Source organism: Echinococcus granulosus (genome assembly GCF_000524195.1).
Source record: "Echinococcus granulosus chromosome Unknown EG_S00116, whole genome shotgun sequence".
Lineage (NCBI taxonomy): Eukaryota > Metazoa > Platyhelminthes > Cestoda > Cyclophyllidea > Taeniidae > Echinococcus > Echinococcus granulosus.
The window spans coordinates 163,015-178,417 of record NW_020170496.1 but is presented as its reverse complement, the minus strand read 5'-3'; the positions used below and the strand labels follow the sequence as shown (position 1 = coordinate 178,417).

At 42.4% G+C, this 15,403-nt stretch overlaps 2 protein-coding genes across 2 annotated transcripts in view; one reads left to right on the top strand and one right to left on the bottom strand. All coding sequences in view use genetic code 11, as the record gives it.

Moving 5' to 3' along the window:
- Positions 1–107: 107 nt before the first annotated feature.
- EGR_08706 (Maspardin) lies at positions 108–3,404 on the top strand (the record flags this gene model as incomplete). The annotated part of the gene is made up of 7 exons (XM_024497955.1): positions 108–167; positions 201–353; positions 382–629; positions 769–877; positions 2,098–2,205; positions 3,169–3,309; positions 3,381–3,404. 7 exons carry the CDS (start codon positions 108–110, stop codon positions 3,402–3,404), a joined length of 843 nt encoding a protein of 280 aa, XP_024347637.1.
- An 899-nt stretch (positions 3,405–4,303) lies between these two features.
- The window catches only part of EGR_08705 (Dynein heavy chain 7, axonemal), a gene marked incomplete at both ends in the record, with an annotated part of 31,091 nt that continues 19,991 nt past the window's right edge, over positions 4,304–15,403 (bottom strand). Inside the window, 14 exons of the mRNA XM_024497954.1 lie at positions 4,304–4,583; positions 5,128–5,407; positions 6,364–6,555; positions 8,190–8,442; positions 8,657–8,861; positions 9,071–9,378; positions 9,541–9,750; positions 9,928–10,089; positions 10,301–10,441; positions 10,693–11,220; positions 12,529–12,832; positions 14,188–14,328; positions 14,874–15,014; positions 15,162–15,334. Of these exons, the coding sequence (XP_024347636.1) occupies positions 4,304–4,583; positions 5,128–5,407; positions 6,364–6,555; positions 8,190–8,442; positions 8,657–8,861; positions 9,071–9,378; positions 9,541–9,750; positions 9,928–10,089; positions 10,301–10,441; positions 10,693–11,220; positions 12,529–12,832; positions 14,188–14,328; positions 14,874–15,014; positions 15,162–15,334 (3,318 nt within the window). The remainder of the gene's footprint in view (positions 4,584–5,127; positions 5,408–6,363; positions 6,556–8,189; positions 8,443–8,656; positions 8,862–9,070; positions 9,379–9,540; positions 9,751–9,927; positions 10,090–10,300; positions 10,442–10,692; positions 11,221–12,528; positions 12,833–14,187; positions 14,329–14,873; positions 15,015–15,161; positions 15,335–15,403) is intronic.

The window sequence follows — 15,403 nt, the reverse complement described above, 5'->3', positions numbered from 1 at the left end:
AGTATCCCGTTTTTCTCTAAGCACGCGGTGACACGTCCTTGACCTTAAGCTTAAAGCGCTTTTTCCAAGACGTCTGTTTGCCTTATGTTCAAATAGCGTATTTCTGAATGGAAAATTCGGATTTGTTTGGTTATGAGGAGTTCAATGACTCGTCTAACAAATCATCAGTAATGTTTTAACAAAATTATACCGTATATTAGTTAAAAATAGATAAGTACACTATTGACTTCTATGATTTCGGGCCAAAGGAAATATCTTGCCCAATAATTTGTTTGCCCCCGACTGCGTGTGATGCATCAATCTACTACAAAGTTCAGCTACTACTTTCAAGGGAAGGTTTTAGGATAATATCGGTAAAGGTGCTTTTGTAATCATCTCTAGATCAATTATCCCGAAACATATAACGCGAATGATTTCTGTGAAGTCTTCCTCAAAATGCTTGGTGAATTGCATGTAACGGGTGTTCATCTCATCGGCTCTTCTCTTGGCGGTTTCCTTGCCCAGAAGTTCTATGAAATTTCTGAAAAATCCAATGCTTATGTCAAGTCTTTGGTCCTCTGCAACACATTCACAGACACCTATTCATTTGAATCGCGATTTTCGTCGAGATTGCAAGTTCCAGTTTTGATGTTATCTTTTACTTGTGTTAGTGTTCCATCGATTACGACCTGCCTTTTCTGTTACTTATCCATATGAATTTTTCCTATTGTTTCGTCTACATTCTTAGCTGTCTTCTACGGTTTACGCATTGTACTTGGCGTCTCCTAGGTTCTGGATGTTACCAGTATCCCTGTTACGAATGACTCTTGAGTATCCACCCGTCTCCACCGATGCTGACGAAGATGTCAGGACCTCGGTAGAACTGGCAAAACAACAGGTGACTAGCTATTAGCTTAGTTTTCACTTGTATGCATTGCGCGTGCCTGAGAAGTCTGCACAGATGACGTTAAATGCACAATATAGCCCGTGTCAATGCGCAAAATTCTGTTTTTTTGCCGTCTTTTAGCGGAATGGACATGAGATTCACAAAACCAAATAAGTGTGCTTGCCTAAAAATTCATTAATGGAGCTGCTCTGCCCAGGAAAATTAAAGGAGAAATGGCATTTTCTGGCTCGGTTTTAAACACGCTGCGATGAATTCACAGCGGCATGGAAACTGAAATTTGATAAAAAATATTCTCGATGGCATGCTTAAGTTCGATCTTGTTAAATAGAATCTGTATAAACAGAATATTGCACATTGTTAGTTCACGAGTCTTCTACAGTTACTTTTATAAGTTGTTGACCGGTAAAACACGCAATGAGCTGAGCGGCTCAATTGCACATTATAAACCTTGCATTCGCTTCAGACGGTGTTACCTTCACGCGTTACAAATTACTTATGTTCTAAACAAATCTTATTCAATCTTCTAATAAAATAAATTCTGCAAATGAGATTCTAACGAAAACCACTTGATTTAATCTGCCCTTCTCTTGATTCTCCTCAAACTCTTTTAAAAAAAATGAAATAAACTTTACTGGGCTTTCAATCGTGTGATTGCACATTTACTAGTCAACAAGCTCGTTACCTCTTTCGTATTCCTTTTGGAGTTACAATGAACATGAAGCCGTTGTGCATATTTTATCTGGTAAACAATTTCATGCTCTCCCCTGGGTCTGGGATACTAAGAACCGTTATTTTTCATGGTCAACGCAGTATGGTTTGTAGCTTAATACTCTATTACTTTTATGATACTCATATCAGCATTAATACTACGAATACTTTTTTGCGCAACTTAAAAAATGAAAGGGGAGTGAAATAATGAAAGCCCGACCTCGTGGGAGGTTTCCGGTGGGAATTTGACCCCGAGCCTCAGTAATGGCGCTTTTAACTAGCTTGCCTGTCGATGATATCTACTGGTGGTCAATGGAGATTGATCGGTAAACCCTTATTTCTCTACAGTTTGACGTTACTAGAATCAGTTGGAATGCCATGCAACTGTAATATTAAAGGGGAAATGCCTCAAGTTCAATCTCAATGAAATGAGACAAAGAAATAATCCACAAATTTACTCTTATGGACTACATGATGAAATGTCATCGTCATTTTCCCTCTAGATGAATAAAATGTCCCAATCTGAATTGGCATCTCGACTCACAATGGCTTGCACGACAGACCATGTCACGGTAGAAGAATTGCAAGATGTCGATGTCACCATTGTTGAGGTGAGTTCCGGGGTCTCAACAACTCTCGCTTTTACTACATCTGCAAAACAATGTGCCTGTTCGTTCGTGCCAAGTAGATTATGACTAGCGAATGTAACTAGCCCTAGTTAATATCCTGTGATCTGCAATGGAGACTCAAGTCTTAACAATGGAAGGCATGAGTGGAGGTGAGTGAACAGAAGCGGATGCACGTCTGCATCACTACACGTGATTAAGCAGTATTGTTGACAGCTGGATAGGTAGAATTATGGACAGCCCCTTTTACCGCAAAGGAGCAGATTTAAACCACTTCACCCACGATGGATTCTTTTGAGTACTCAATACCTAAATAGAGCTGCAGGAACTATCGAAAGCTGGTGGTGCTTGCTTAATTATCAGGTTTTATTTAACCCCTCAAGCGAGTCAAGCTAGCCCATATCTACTGGAATCATCTAGTTGGAATTTTGAGGCAAAATATTTGTGTTTAAACGCTTGGAATTTCATTGCAGGAATCTGCCATTTCCATCAGATGACATTAACCAACCTCTAAGAGCTGTACCCAGACAATCTTCGTCCAACACTGGTGGTGTTCAATGAATAGTCTCAGTTTTACAGGCGTTGGATTGCCTAATTCATGGTGCACCAACACTCTATTTTCGCCTTTTGACAGATGAAGACTCCTCTATTTAGTCTTTGACTCTAATGAGTAAAATATCGTTGCCCTTATAGATACAAACCTTGGCACCTTACTGCGTTGCCTCCTGTTCAATAATATCATCCGACATTTCACCTTTAATAAACCGATCTACTGAGATGTTGAATCGTTGAATAGCTAGTTTTTGCATCTAAAAGTGGCAAAAACCCCGAAGTAACTCATACTGAAAGCAGTTGTAAAGCGCAGTCCCGTTTCGTAAAGGCTTATTTTCTCTATGGTTACCTATGTGCTGTTATCCTACTATGGCCTGTTCATTTGTCTCTGCCCAGGTTGGTGACTTGGATACGACGTACAAGAAGCTCTATGAGGGCGTGCACAGGGCTTACCCCGAAGCTAAAGTTGCCAGCATCGACAGTGGAGGCCTCTTTCCCTTTCTCAGTCGCTACGATGAATTTGCCGCCTACATGAAGGTCAGCGTATAGGTGTCTCACCTTACCTGTTTACACATTGTAAAACTGCTGTACTAATCAATCCCTTGTAGTTAGATGCCTTTGTGAAGGCCTAGAGATGATACTACTTAAAGCGTTTCAATCATAGATGCACTTTGAACCCTACATGAACACGCCTTTTTTCCCGGCCCTTTTGGAAGGCGGCGACTAAGAAGGTGTGTGATTTATTTATTTATGTGCGCTATCCATACGCCATATTCCATTACGGTCACAATTAATTCCTGTGCCTCTCGATGTTAACCAGATCCTGCTTCATCTGCGACCTCATGCATTCCCCTGTAACCTAAACTGCAAAAATGCCTTGTACACACAAATAAATATCACTGACTATCTACAATCCACAGCCTTAACGTTGGGCTCACTAATGGTGGGAAGTTCATTCAAATTATGCATGAACTTTTATAAATTCCTCAAGCAATTAAGCTCTCAAAGTGGGTGATAATCTCACAATGGGCTACTTAAGGAATTACTCATGTAGAACAGGGAATTCACTTAGGTTTCAAGTCCACTTGATACTTAAAAAGGCTACGTAGTCAGAGGAAACTAGTAAATCGGCTGTAAAATTATGCCTCTGATTGGCAGTAAGTCCAGAAAACTCTTTTTTGACTCACATCTTGACTGATGACTCTCTGTACTTGTTCTCCAACCCCTGTATGAATTTCCATTTTTTCTCCGTAAATTAATGTTGTGTAGATATTATTCTATCACTATGCGCTTATTTTCCTCTGCGTGTGCACACGTGTCTCTGTTGTCGGTACTACAAGTAGCTTAGAATTCTTACTAGGGCGTCACTCACTGGCGTCACATGCAAGCCCGCTTATGTGCGCTCTTCTAAACGCTAAACAAACTACTCAAGCCCATAGCTAATTGTCCATTTCACTGGCTAAAGTAAGGACTTAAAAGTGCTAATGGGTGTGTGCAAGTGTATTTGGGTTAGATGTTAGAGTTCAACAGCTTAGTTGTCCAGTTGGCAGAGTAATGCGGCCCCGCGTTTGATCCAGAAGCTCTCATGCTCCTCGCTGGGTAGGTAAATGGGCAAGACGAAGTTGGTGGAGTGGCCGGTGGTGGAGAGGACACCACGACGCTCGCTTGTCTTGTACACTGGACACATGTAGAAGCAGCAGCTGCTATCCTCCATAGCCGACATCTTGCTCTTATTCTTTGGCACGGGTAGAAGGTGGATCGCCGGGAAAACCTCGTTGAGCACCTTGGGCAACTGGTCACCCACTTTCATCCTAGGTAGCCGAAGAAAGAGCTTCTTTCATTCCTTACATTCATCTACTGAAAACGCATAACAACAAATCGCTTGATTCCATTTTTTTGGTATTCCTTAAAAGTTGAGACCAATCCATTTGCTCATGAATGGCTTGACCATCATGACCACGAGGAGTGCCACTTTCATCGCCTCGGTAAGTGATCTTTCGATCTCATCCTCTGTGAATAAGATATCCAACCGAAAAGATAAAATGTACAGGGTTGGCAACATCATCAAGCTTTCACCACCAAGGCATGTTTTTGATTCCACAAACTCATTAGAACGCGTCACTAAAACATACTTATTTTCAAACTGCCGAAATTGCGTGAACTAATGTAGAGCTGGTTTTTTGAATGTGCCAGGATGTCGTCTTTTGAACCGAAAATTGACAGTCAGAATTTGTGGTCAATAAGGAGTATAAGCCATCGGCTATAAGGTAGCCTTTTGGAGACGGCGGTCAACAAATTTCAATGTTAAACCCTCCTTTTTGATTTTCTCGTAGTACCTTCCCACTAAGCAAATACAACAATCCTTCCGGTTTCGTCGGGGAACACTCGTAGTAACGGCTCTGACACTGTAGGCAAACGCGTCTGCAGCCACGGTGGTTGGCAACCCCAGACTGTAGTGAGTCAGCAGGCGTTCCAAGCTCAATACTGCCTCCAGGTGAAAAAACGGCGGCCTCGTATTGCCTTATCTGATTCGACGGAAAAGGCCTTCGAAGTAAGCTGTCTATTAGAGCTTGGACATTGTAGAGAAACGGCAAAAGGCCGAACTGAGTGAGAGAACATCCGTCGGGGCCGAAATCTGCGAAATTCCTCCAATGTTCTTTGGATCAAGGTGACCACCAGTAGCATCGAAGATAAAGCCAAGGAATTTTACCGATCTCAAGAAAAAGTTGCACTTTCCGAAGCCCAAGTGGAAGTCGTTTGGTCTGATACTTTTGAGCATGGACGTTCATCCACCGTAGCGCCAAGAACTAGAATGGCACCCAACTATACAGACAAGCCGGAGGTGCTGGAGAGAATCGCGTCGACCACTTGTTGTAGAGTACCGGGAGCAATCTTCACTTCGAAGGGTGGTCGTTAGATTGGAGCAGTTGGCGGTGTGTTTATGGTCCGAAGTTCACGATACTGATGCAATTCCAACTTGTAAATAGGCGTAAGCAAGGTCCGTTTAGATAAAGAATCTTCTCTCATTTTGTATGGTAAGTAGACCCTCAGGGGACAAACATTGGTAATGGTGCTCCTAAGTGCAGCATTGAGTCAATCTAAAATGATCCAGTGGGTTTTCTAACCACAACAATAGGGGCTTCAGGTATGGAGTAAGCAGGTAGAGTTAGAAGACCTCCCTTCACAAACCTTTGCATACTCGCGTTAACTTAAAGCATAAAGGTATAAGAAACCAGTACTTCGGCCGAAATACTGGTGTAGCATAAGGCTGTAGGTGTACGACGGCCTATGACGTCTGAAAACAACCGGATCGGGATTGAAAGACCTCTGAGAACGTAGTGCTTTTGTACCTGGTTCAGCCTCAACCAGTCAAACCAGTCTAGACCAAGTGGGTTGAAGTTGGCCTTAGTGGTGTGGCGCGTTCCAATGACTAATGCACAACGGAAAGATGCGCATAACCGTAGCGACCCGGAGAGTTTTGATTGACCAACATGAGCAATTGTGCCACGGGATCTCTGCAATGATGGTGATGTTCAGGGGGGAAGTCCATCCATACTCAATGGATAGTCATTGAGTAGAAAAGTGGCACACCTCTGAAGGTCAGGCGCGTTGGATCGGAAAGCCGAACGGCTGTGTGGCTAGCTTTCTTTGGCTTGTTGGAACTGGACTTTAAGTCGGAGAGGCGAAACTTACAGAACTTGCCTTTGTGACCAACAGCGCCACAACAGCCGCATCGAGACTGCTTTCGGGGGACAAAATATGGCAGTGCCAGATCCGGCAGTACTAGAAGGCTGAGGGAGGAGTTTTAGTGGCCTCGACGTAAGAATGTTGGTTGTTGGGATGTGAACCAGGTTTTCGTGTGCTAAGTTTGCAGTAGTGATGCACGGCTTGGACCCTGAGACTAAATTGGTACCCAGGCTAAATCAAAGTTCGGATTTGGTAGACGTTGATACCAGCAAAAAGTTTTAACAGGTGTGGTTCTTGGACCCTGTTTCGGGCTTAACAGTAGGTGTACCCAAATATCTAAAAATTTAGGTAACTGAAGACTGCTAATATAAGTGAATGGTTCGAAGTAGTCGACAGTAAGATTTCTAACTTGAATCGCTTGCACGGCAAGATAATTGTCGGTCTTATTTGTACCCAATTCCAAACTTTTGTATCGTATACTGGAATGTGTCGGTTGTTCATGGAGTCATCAGCTAAGAGACTACACTCTCCCTTCGGAAATGTGGCCTTGTGGATTTCGCAATAGTATCAGATTAGCGAAACGACCAAATATCAGTGGCCGTAGTTTGCGAAGCAGAAGACGAACCTCTCATGCATCATCCTACGAAGTAGGATCAGCGTAGAACGGATAATGTGCCAAACATGGCGTTGTCCTCTGGATCATAGTGACAATACCGGCTATTCTGCATGACCAAACATGCAGATCTTAAATTTTTGTCCGTACTAACAACTCCAGCTGCTACACCAGTAGTAGTAGTTCAATCTTTGACGAATCCAGGATGTATCTCTCTCATATTGCCAATTTTCATGGCCTAGGTAAGTACGAACACCGCCGCCACCTCAACCAGAGGATCTGAGAATGCGAAGACCTCAAAACGCAGATCCTCTGCCGATAAGCTAAGTACTCAGGTGACCCTTTGAATAGCCTTAAGCCTAAAGGGACTTAGTGGATATAAGGTGCGTCTACACGCCATAGCTAGTTAATCAAGCGAGAGTGAATGGGAGTATGAGCTGGCAAATGTGTCAAAATGTTTAAAAATTAGACCTGAAAAGATGAAAACTCGAGATTTTCTAGACGAAACTACTAGGAATGAGGAATGAGAACGCTTCCTGAGGTCATGAAGGGTTACTATATTACTCCAAAAGAAGCTACATGCATCTTTAGTCTGACAGTAAGGTTTTCACCTTCCTACTATTGCCCTGAAGAGGGTGTAATTTCTTTTTACATAAATGAAATAAAAAGCACCAGTCTTTCATTCGGGAACACAACGATTGCCGCGTACTTATTTTGCAGGAGCCTACGCAAGGTAATTTAATTTTTTTAACCTTCAAAGTAGTACTTTAAAACAACTAAACTTCTGTAATTAAGGACAGAAGAAAATGTTAGTGTTGTAGTGCTTCTCAAATGAGACAATAACCCATCTCTTTTTTTCCAAGACGTAGGTAAACTTATTTGAATAGCGTAACAAAAAACGGAGAATGTCTTGTGTCCCCGAGAATCACGAAGGCACTCACAAGAACTACGGTATCCCAAACCAATTTGGTTGGGAAAAAAATTAGGGTGATTAATCTATTGCAATCCTTTTTAACATATGTTAACTAGTGAAAAATCCCAGGCTGTGTACATGGAATTAACTGAAGAGGTTAGAAATAAACAGATTCCTTTAAGTAAAGGACAAAATACTGAGTACCAAAACTCGATTTAAGGGTGTACCTGTCGTAGTCCCACCGAAATCCATCCGCAAAGAGACCATTGATGTAAGTGCCCTCCTTGGGTGGAGTCTCAACATTCAACACGGGTTGGACATCAAAGTCGAAAACAAGGAGATCAATTGGGATGGTGTATTGGCGTGCGCAGTTCTGCAGCACACCTGTCAGGAAGGCCTGGGTGAAGAAGAATCCGGATATCCAAAACGTCGACGGTTTGGAGTTTTCATACCAACGCTGAAACGGAAGAGAAGGCATCACGATAATGTTTGTGGCCATCTAAATCGTTTGGATGAATTGAGACATACAATTCTGCTTTAAGCTACAGACCGCCTCTCACTAAAGACGCGCACAAAATACCACTGAGCTCATGGAAAGTAGAAAAAATGGTTTCTGTTGTACGGTCTTATCGTTTTACTAGAAGTGGGAGATTAAATGGTCATTTGAAAACCTGAAAAAATGCGAGGCGTTCGCAGAGGTCAATGATGTAGCTGCCAAGGGGCTTGAGACTGGGATAGGATCGGGATGCCCACGCATTGGGAATTCGACCAATCATAAGGGAAGCCACTAACTGCTCCAACTCCGCCGACATCACCTCTAGACCACTAAGGGCCTTCTGCAAATTCAGCAGACTTTGACGAATTGTTTGTGTAAGGCTGCAAATGTGAAAATAAGCACACTTAAGTACTAAGCACTTGAGAGATGTGTAGTTAATGGCTCTTCATCAGCTCGTATGAGATGTTTGGAGTTGCTCGATTAAATCTCGAAAAGATTTGAACTGTCGCCCAAAGGTTAAAATGTGACGCTACAGTTTGTCACTTGTAGATGTAGAATTTTAAAGACTTATAATCCATGACAGCCTTACTTATTATATCGCTCCATCTCTTGCACCAAAACTGTATTCATGCTCTCCTGATATACCAAAGGATATCGCTTTGACGCAGCATCGATGTCAAAAGGAGGCGGCAATTTGCCGATGATGTCCGTAGCGATGTCATTGAGTTGGCTGTCACTGCTACCCGCGGCGGTCTGCCCTCCACCACCGCCGACACCGATACTGGTGACCGTCAGGAGGGTTGCTGCAAGCAGCGCCTTCGTCTCTGAGTGCTGACGCACTATATCCACGTTCTCGTGCAATCCAAACACCTCAGGGGTCTGCACTGATGGCAGATTCTAAAGTCAATCAAAAACAATTCGTTAACCCCTGAAGGTAAGCTTTTTTATCAGGGACCATAGGAAACTATGGAACTATGCTAATGGTCTCTCCCAGCCCTCCGGACTCATTGTGGACTTTGAAATTCACTTCTAGACACAATTTTAAAATTGGTCGCTCACTTTGATAAACTCTATGTACTCATGGTACTCCATTTTCGGTGGGATGAAGTAGTTCGGATTGGTGGGCAGTTTGTACTTGGTCTCCGTAATCAGTGCAGGACAGTAGAAGTCGAGGAGAATGGTTAAGAGACATCGTCGATCCCTTTCATCAGTCACCCGACCTCCGTAGTTGCATTCACCTGTCAGGTAGTTGATCGCCTCGAAGGGTACCTACACGGAGAACACTTTATTAGTTCAGTAAATTTTAAATGGTCAATTCCGAGAGCCAATTAAAAGTCGCTTCATGATAATAGTAAAATCAGGAATGAGTGTGAGCTCCCAAACATTTTACGTAACAAATCCGATAAGGAATATTAAAAACTTTACCTAGATTAAAATGAGACCTACCTGCTCATACTCATTAATGAATATTTGTAGTTGCCGCACAGAGATGTGCAGATCAGATTCATTGAAGCCGTAGGGAATATTCCAACCAATTGGACCGAAGTGACGTCGCTCTTGAACTAACGCGTGAAAGAAGCAGAGTCCGTAGAGGAGCTTCTCAAATGTCTACACGAAACAAATAATTCCCAAATTGGCTAACTTTACCTCGTCAGGATGTCAATAAAGTGCGTCTCGATCAAAATCACTATTGTCTGTTTGTAGAAGTAACTATCTTGGTGATAATACCATTTCTATGTTAACTCTACAATTATTTCACGTGGTCGTATAAATGGATGAAGATGAGTGGATCAAATATAGAGTAACTAGCCAAACCCACCGCTTCATTATTGGGACACCCGTAGAAAAAGTTTAGATCGGAGAGTGGATCACTCAGATAGGATTGGAGAAGATTTTGTCTCAATCCCGACGGAGGTTCATTGGTGATCTTTACACCGTTTTGTAAAACAGTGACTGGGAACTGAAATGGCCAAAATATCACAGCGATTAAATCCAACTCCACCTCTAAGGTGTAACCACAAAAACCGATTAAGTAGCACAGCAAAATTTTGAGGCCAATGAAGGATGAATTCCCATGATCCTACATTTAAAGTCCAATTTCGGATGATGGAAGTCATTTATATTCACGAATCACATGTAAAGACGTTCAATTGGTCGGTCGGCAAGATATTTTGTGTTGAAACTATCACATTGTAGTAACAAAATACCTACACTGGGAGAGGGATAGCTAGTGAGCCAGAGACGGAATGTCGGCGCAGTATTATCCACAGTGAACCCCTCACAAATCTTCTCCATATTTGCCATCCAGCTGACCGCTAGATGGCAGTTTTGTAACAACACCCATGAACCCTCCGCTTGTGCGCGTTCTATCATTTTTGCAGCGATGGGACCCTGACCCTGACCCAGACTGATTGACTGGAAGCGTGTGCCTCCAAAGCCCTTGTCGTGCGCAAACCTGAGCAATGCCATAGTCGGATCGGCGCCCGGTGAGAGCACAAAAATGAGGGGCGCGGTGGATGTTGAGTCCTCGTAACTCTTGGCTAGATCGAATTGAGGTGGTTCGACAAACTTCCTGCCCAGTTTCCCACGTACGTAGTTGGTCACTGCGGGTACAACCTGGAATGTAGGAAAATGCATTTTTGGCAGTATTAATAGTTTCAGCCAGCAATTTCTCATTAGTCTGGACGGAATGCCTGCGGAGACGCAAGAATATCGACGAACGAGACGAATAGCTGCAGACTCGAGGATTCAAACAGGATGTTTGCAACCAGCCTGTACAATTTGAATTTGTTATCAGCAAAAAATACGGATGATAGCATTCCTAAAACTGAAAGAACTCTACAAGACTTGGAATTTTAAATAAGGTTTTTAAATGACAACAACCTAGTAGTGCGTGTCATGCTCAATAATCAACAATGGATCATAGCTAAAGCACCGGATTTTGAATAAACTACTTCTAACCATTTTCAGCAGTAAGGCGGACTATTGGGGTATCACTTGCAAATGCGCTTCCCCAGAAGATAAATATGTGATAAATGACTTCAAAAAGATATTTTTCTAAATGTCTTTGTAGCAAAACCTGCTTCAAAACCACGCGCATCACCTAACTAAATTGTGGTTGCATAGATTTGCATTTTGTCACCAAGTTGTCAATGAACAGGAATTGATGTCATGCATCCAAATTCGTGATACTTCAAGGGTAGGTACTGTTTTTTTATAAAGGAAATGGGTAAATGTTCAGCTGTTGAGAAAAATGTTGGTCTAAAAAGGCAAAAATGTGCCAAAATTGTGGGAATATTATGTTTTAAGGCCATCACACACGAGATCGACTGCTATTTCCAGCACAAATGACTTCCACCATATCTTGTGAGGAAAACAAATAAGTCCTACATTTAATCTCTAGGAGTAAACAACTTAATTACACCCACCTCTGCCTCCCTCAACTTTACTTTCCAAATATTTGCTGTTGTATTTGGCATATAACAGTACAAACGTCCAGTGCCAAGAAGAGGATAAGCAGCTCTTAGAGAGACAGGTACGGACGATGTGGCTAAAGAATGGGCAGAATTTCCTCACTTTCTGCAAATGCCCTCACAAGTCAGTTTTTTGGCATAAGGTACAACATATCATGCTGCCTTGTAAGAAAAAGAACAAGTCCTTCCTACTGACTGAGTGGCTAGTCCTGATTGTTTATCTTGCAACAAATTGAATCAAGAAGATAGACTTCAATCCTAATCGCCGTAGCTGGCTTTCAGCAGATAATCGTTTTCGTCTTCAGTCTCCTGAGGATGATGAACGAAGTGATGCTCCTTTTAAAAATGTGGGGTGGCGTAATGAGTGGATCGTTTAGGGCCAGCCCATGCCGCTAAATACCGCATTTTCTCCAAATGTCACGAGTTCAACAATCAAGCATCACCTCAATGCACTTCAATACATTTCATTGCCCTGGGAAAGCTTGTTTAATAACTTTGACTTGAATCAAGGGGCCCCTAATCATCAGTTGAAGAATTAACCCATTCATTGAAAGGAGTAAGCTCAGGCACTCACCTTATCCGGCCGAATGCATCGTAGCACAATGAGTGTGCGAAATTGATCCAAAGTAGTTTTCCATGGCGCAGGCAGGGGTGTATCATGTGGTGTCTTGGAGTCGTAGAACTTCTGCCATTCACGAGTATTCCCTGCCACGTGTTCCTTAAGGCCCGCAAAAGGCGGCAGGTCCGAGAGGCGACAGATCTCGTCCCAGCTGGTTGAGATGAGCCACTGGGGAGCCGGGTTGGGTACGGTATTTTCTAGACCCACACCGCCAGTAAGGAAGAAGAGAAACTCGTTTAGGTGTATCTCATCTTTGGCCCTAGGCGAATAAAAAATGAAGAAACGGAAGAAGCATCAGGCTATATTTCAGTGATTCTACGTCATTGCAGAACGGTGCAACTTTAACCTGAAAATGAGAGGTAAAAACAGAAGTGCAAATGAAAAGGACTGACGAGGTATTCAATAGAAAAGTTCACTACACGGGGTTCAAGGTCATGGCCTCCAGAAAAGCTATGTTATCCAGCCGCTAGCCATTGGAAGCACTCAGCTACTGTATTTCACTAACTACTAGCAATATGTCTTGTTGCCCTAAGGAAAAAAATCAGTTAAAAGAAGTGGATCAGAAAGCACACCTTTACAGAACAGTGTAACGATACGGTGTAAATGAAGTGTACCAAGAGCAGGGCAGGTGAAAAAGCATTAAGCCTTGCATTCAGAAAATCTGTGCCACCTAGAATAGTTTTTCGCTCGAAGTCTGCATTAATCTACAAAGTAGCTTTAGTCTAGGAGGTAGTTTCTTTGCTTTCAAACAAAAAAGGCGGCATAGGAGTAGTGCCATTGTGAATGGGCAAAACCCATCAGACTAGGATTGACAAACAGTGGATTTCGGGAAAAGTCACCTTGGCAACCAAACAAATAAAGACTAAATTTATGCTAGATTTTAAGCTTTTTTTGTACTTACTAGCCATTCTGTGTTTCTTCACAAATTTGAGAGTTGAATGCGACATTGTGATTGGGAAATGGCATGTAAACGCCAAATGTTGGTAAATGAGATCCCTTCTAATCACCTTTGATTCTCATAATCTGATACTGTCAGGACATTCATTGTTGAAGTTTTATTACAGTAACTAATGATTTACTATTCCATGCACCTGAATTTGCATTTCGCTATATTGTTTGGGCAAAATTGCAAACCAAAGTAGAATTTCTTCAAGACACCTTAGTAAATTCTAGTTTCGAGGAAAGATAAGTCTATTTAAACTCTGCTTCGTCGATTCAAGGATTGTGGTAGCTTTTCACATAGTTTCAGGCAAAAAGCGAATTATTGTGCCCTTATAGAAATGGAGAAAGCTAACATAAAAAAGGGACGTAACAAGAACAGTACAAAGTTAAGTAGTTGCCAGGTCACCTAATTGTTTGCATTTATGGCTGGAAATTAATCTTTTTACTTTATAGTTTCATTGTTCGTTATGGACTGAAGAGTTAAAATTTGCGTTTGTGAAAACCTGGAAAGTCAGAGGTCTAAGTATTGCCAGGTTTAACTCGAACCGAAACGCACACCTTCACGAGACACCATCGTCTCATTGGCACCTGTCTTGAATCAACCAAGTGTCAGAGGGGAGAGCCGAAACCAACAGAGAACACAAAACGCTCCACAACGCAGGGGAGTCTCACATCATTAGTTTACAACAGAGGAGAAGAGAAAAGAGGAGTTTGTGCTTCTCAAACACCGACCGGCAGACGCTCACGTAGAGACTGTAGGTGAAATAGTCGATGAGGTAGCGGATACGCTTCTCCACTATCTTTGACTTGTTGCTGTGATGTTGTAAGGTGTGCAGAAAGAGAAAGAAGGCAGTTTTACAACAAATTAAATGGCAACGTAACCTCAATTTAGCATTACAGCTTAATGTACCCACTTTCGTTCTACATTTCACCCTCCTATACCTTAAGTATGCACCTTATACCTCACCCAATTCATCACAGTTCAGCGCGACTTTTTATTCGACAGCACTTTATCGTCCCAAGTTAGTGGATAACAAAGTCATGGATACAAAAAAGTAAACATGAAATACTCCGAAGGATTGATGACGAACGAAACGGAGTATCTACTAGACGATAGAAAGAACCAATTGAACAACCAAAGTGGAACTGAACGCTTTAATGCCTTTTTCTGCTGTTTTTAAAGTGATTTAAAGCCCTATTTGATACACTTTGATGCGATGAATTTCATCAAGCTGTCGTGTTTGGAGGCAACGTGCGACACGTAGTGGGGTACAGGCAGATGTCATAGAAGTGCGTAGTCTGTGCAGCAGTCAGCCTCATCGTTGCCTACATGCATGCGCACACGTGGTGATACTTACAAGCAAAGCCTGGCGCAAAGAGAGAGTGAGAAGACTAGTTTGTGCTTTTCAAAGAGGCCTCGACACACCTCTGAGTAAAGCTTGTAATCAAGGTACTCTTGGATATAACGCAGTCGGCGTTCCAGGATCTTCGACTTGTTGCTAAATTAGGCAAGAATACAAGGAGGGATTTACGTGGCTCAGCTGTTTCCGCAGATCTTGTCCCATTAATCTTCGTGATCTCAAACATACTACTGACGTGACAAGTAGTAAGTAATTTCATCAAGTATTGATCAGCCAGTCACTCACCTATCTTGAATGGCATTGACGTACAAGTTGACAAACCAACTGAGTGAGTACTGATACATGGGATCAATGTTGGGGAGATCAGTGATGGAGGAGAATAGAATCGCTGAATGCCTCGCTATTGGTGCGTAGTCCATTCGAGCAAGGTCAATCTTTTTATGCGTCTCGTCCGCTACCTAGGAGAACTCACAAAGATAACAAACAGACAAAACAAAGCAAAATAGCCATAATGATGAAATTCTGGT